The 2742-nt window shown below is 40.7% G+C and overlaps 1 protein-coding gene across 1 annotated transcript in view; it reads left to right on the top strand.

Annotated features, from left to right (window-relative positions):
- The window catches only part of SERPINB5 (serpin peptidase inhibitor, clade B (ovalbumin), member 5), a 34170-nt gene extending 32018 nt beyond the window's left edge, over positions 1-2152 (top strand). The window contains exon 7 of the mRNA XM_011974167.1: positions 412-2152. Within this exon, the coding sequence (XP_011829557.1) occupies positions 412-804 (393 nt within the window). The 3' untranslated portion in view covers positions 805-2152. The remainder of the gene's footprint in view (positions 1-411) is intronic.
- The last annotated feature ends 590 nt before the right edge of the window (positions 2153-2742 follow it).

Raw genomic sequence — 2742 nt, 5'->3', positions numbered from 1 at the left:
CTGAGGCACGAGAATTGCTTGAACCCAGGAGGCGGAGGTTGCAATGAGCCAAGATCACACCATTACACTGCAGCCTCGGTGACAGAGCAAGATTGTCTAAAAAATCCCAAACAAACAAACAAACAAACAAACAAAAAAACTACTCTCTAACTTAAAATGAAAAGACAGAACCCTGCCCTCATAAATTTCAGTGCGCAGGGAACACTGTTATAGGCTGGGGAGGAAGAGGACACAGCTGGGTGGCTGCTGGGTCTCCTGAGTCACATACCAAAAGCTTCTGGGCCATCTTTGATGTTCCACCCAGACTGCTTTGAAACTGGGCTTATAATAACACCTTATGTTTTCAATCAAGCCAGGTCTTTTACAATTGGAAATAAATAAAAATAATTTCTTTTCATTTTTGTCCTTCAGATTGAAAAACAACTCAACTCAGAGTCGCTGTTGCAGTGGACTAATCCCAGCACCATGGCCAATGCCAAGGTCAAACTCTCCATTCCAAAATTTAAGGTGGAAAAGATGATTGATCCCAAGGCTAGTCTGGAAAATCTAGGGCTGAAACATATCTTCAGTGAAGACACATCTGATTTCTCTGGAATGTCAGAGACCAAGGGAGTGGCCCTATCAAATGTTATCCACAAAGTGCGCTTAGAAATCACTGAAGATGGTGGGGATTCCATAGAGGTGCCAGGAGCACGGATCCTACAGCACAAGGATGAATTGAATGCCGACCATCCCTTTATTTACATCATCAGGCACAACAAAACTCGAAACATCATTTTCTTTGGCAAATTCTGTTCTCCTTAAGTGGCATAGCCCACGTTAAGTCCCCCCTGACTCTTCTGTGGATGCCGATTTCTGTAAACTTTGCATCCAGAGATTCATTTTCTAGATACAATATCTATAACTGCTGGATCAGGAAGCCACCAGTACTTGTCACATGTAGCCTTCACACAGATAGACCTTTTTGTCCCAATTCTATCTTTTGTTTCCTTTTTTCCCACAAGACAATGACATATGCTTTTAATGAAAAGGAATCACCTTAGAGGAAAAACATTTATTCATTATTTGTCAAATTGTCTGGGGTAGTTGGCAGAAATACAGTCTCCACAAAGAAAATTCCTTTAAGGAAGATTTGGAAGCTCTTCTTCCCAGCACTATGCCTTCCTTCTTTGGGATAGAGAATGTTCCAGACATTCTCGCTTCCCTGAGAGACTGAGGAAAGTGTGGTGCATGGGAACCACGAAACTGCCCTGGCTCCAGTGAAACGTGGGCACATGCTCAGGCTACTATAGGTCCAGAAGCCCTTATGTTAAACCCTGGCAGGCAGGTGTTTATTCAAATTCTGAATTTTGGGGATTTTCAAAAGATAATATTTTACACACACTGTATGTTATAGAACTTCATGGCTCAGATCTGGGGCAGTACCGTATAAATCAACACCTTAATATGCTGTGACAAAATGTAGACTATTCAGAAAAACGGATACCTAAAGACTAGCTCATAAGGGGTCAAATGTTGCTGGCAAATGCGTATGCCACCAACTTACAAAAACACTTTGTTCGCAGAACTCTTCAGATTGTGGAATGTTGGATAAGGAATTATAGACCTCTAGTAGCTGAAATGCAAGACCCCAAGAGGAAGTTCAGATTTTAATATAAATTCACTTTCATTTTTGATAGCTGTCCCACCTGGTCATTTGTTTGGCACTAGACTGGTGGCAGGGGCTTCTAACTGACTCGCACGGGGATTCTCACAATAGCCAATATCAGAATTTGTGTTGAAGGAACTTGTCTCTTCGTCTAATGTGATAGTGGGAAAAGGAGAGGAAACTACTGCCATTAGAAAATATAAGTAAAGCGATTAAAATGCTCACATTACCTTGACACATAGTTTTTCAGTCTATGGGTTTAGTTCTTTAGATGGCAAGCATGTAACTTATATTAATAGTAATTTGTAAAGTTGGTTGGATAAACTGTCTATGTTGCAGGTTCATGGATTACTTCTCTATGAAAAATATATATTTACTGAAGATTTTGTGACATTCCTTCTCCCATCTCTTCCTTGCCATGCATTGTAAATAGGTTCTTCTTGTTCTGAGGTTCAATATTGAATTTCTCCTATGCTATTAACAATAAAATATTATTGAACTACATGTCTTTTTTTTTTTTTTTTTCCCATTAAGTTAGACTATTTTGAAATAGAACGAAGCCATCCGTTTACAAAAGCATCCCTGAGGCAGGCAGATCACAAGGTCAAGAGATTGAGACCATCCTGGCCAACATGGTGAAACTCTGTCTCTACTGGAAATACAAACATTAGCTGGGCATGGTGGCACACACCTGTAGTCCCAGCTACTCGGGAGGCTGAGGGAGGAGAATCGCTTGAACCTGGGACATGGAGGTTGCAGTGCAATCAAAAAACCCAAAACATACAAACAAACAAACAAACAAAAAACCAAAAAAACAAAACAAAAAACAAACCCCCCAAAACCCCAAAAGCATCCCCTGTATGTAAAACGCTCTTTTGAAGATTGAGGCAGACTAAAAAGAAATAAGAATAATTACTTCCTCTTTTCCCTTGTTTTCCTTTCTTCCTAGCCACCAGCTCTCACTTCTTCCTCCCACACTGCTTTCATCCTAGGGAGTAAAAGACCAGGCCAGTGCTAGAATGACTCTCAACTGCATAATGTCTATAATGGAATCAGAGACCTTGCAGCAGGACACAGAGATCTTCCCAGCCCTT

This window comes from Mandrillus leucophaeus, unplaced genomic scaffold, assembly GCF_000951045.1.
Source record: "Mandrillus leucophaeus isolate KB7577 unplaced genomic scaffold, Mleu.le_1.0 Scaffold142, whole genome shotgun sequence".
In the NCBI taxonomy this organism is placed as follows: domain Eukaryota; kingdom Metazoa; phylum Chordata; class Mammalia; order Primates; family Cercopithecidae; genus Mandrillus; species Mandrillus leucophaeus.
The sequence above is the reverse complement of the archived record's forward strand: the minus strand, read 5'-3'. Positions and strand labels throughout refer to the sequence as shown.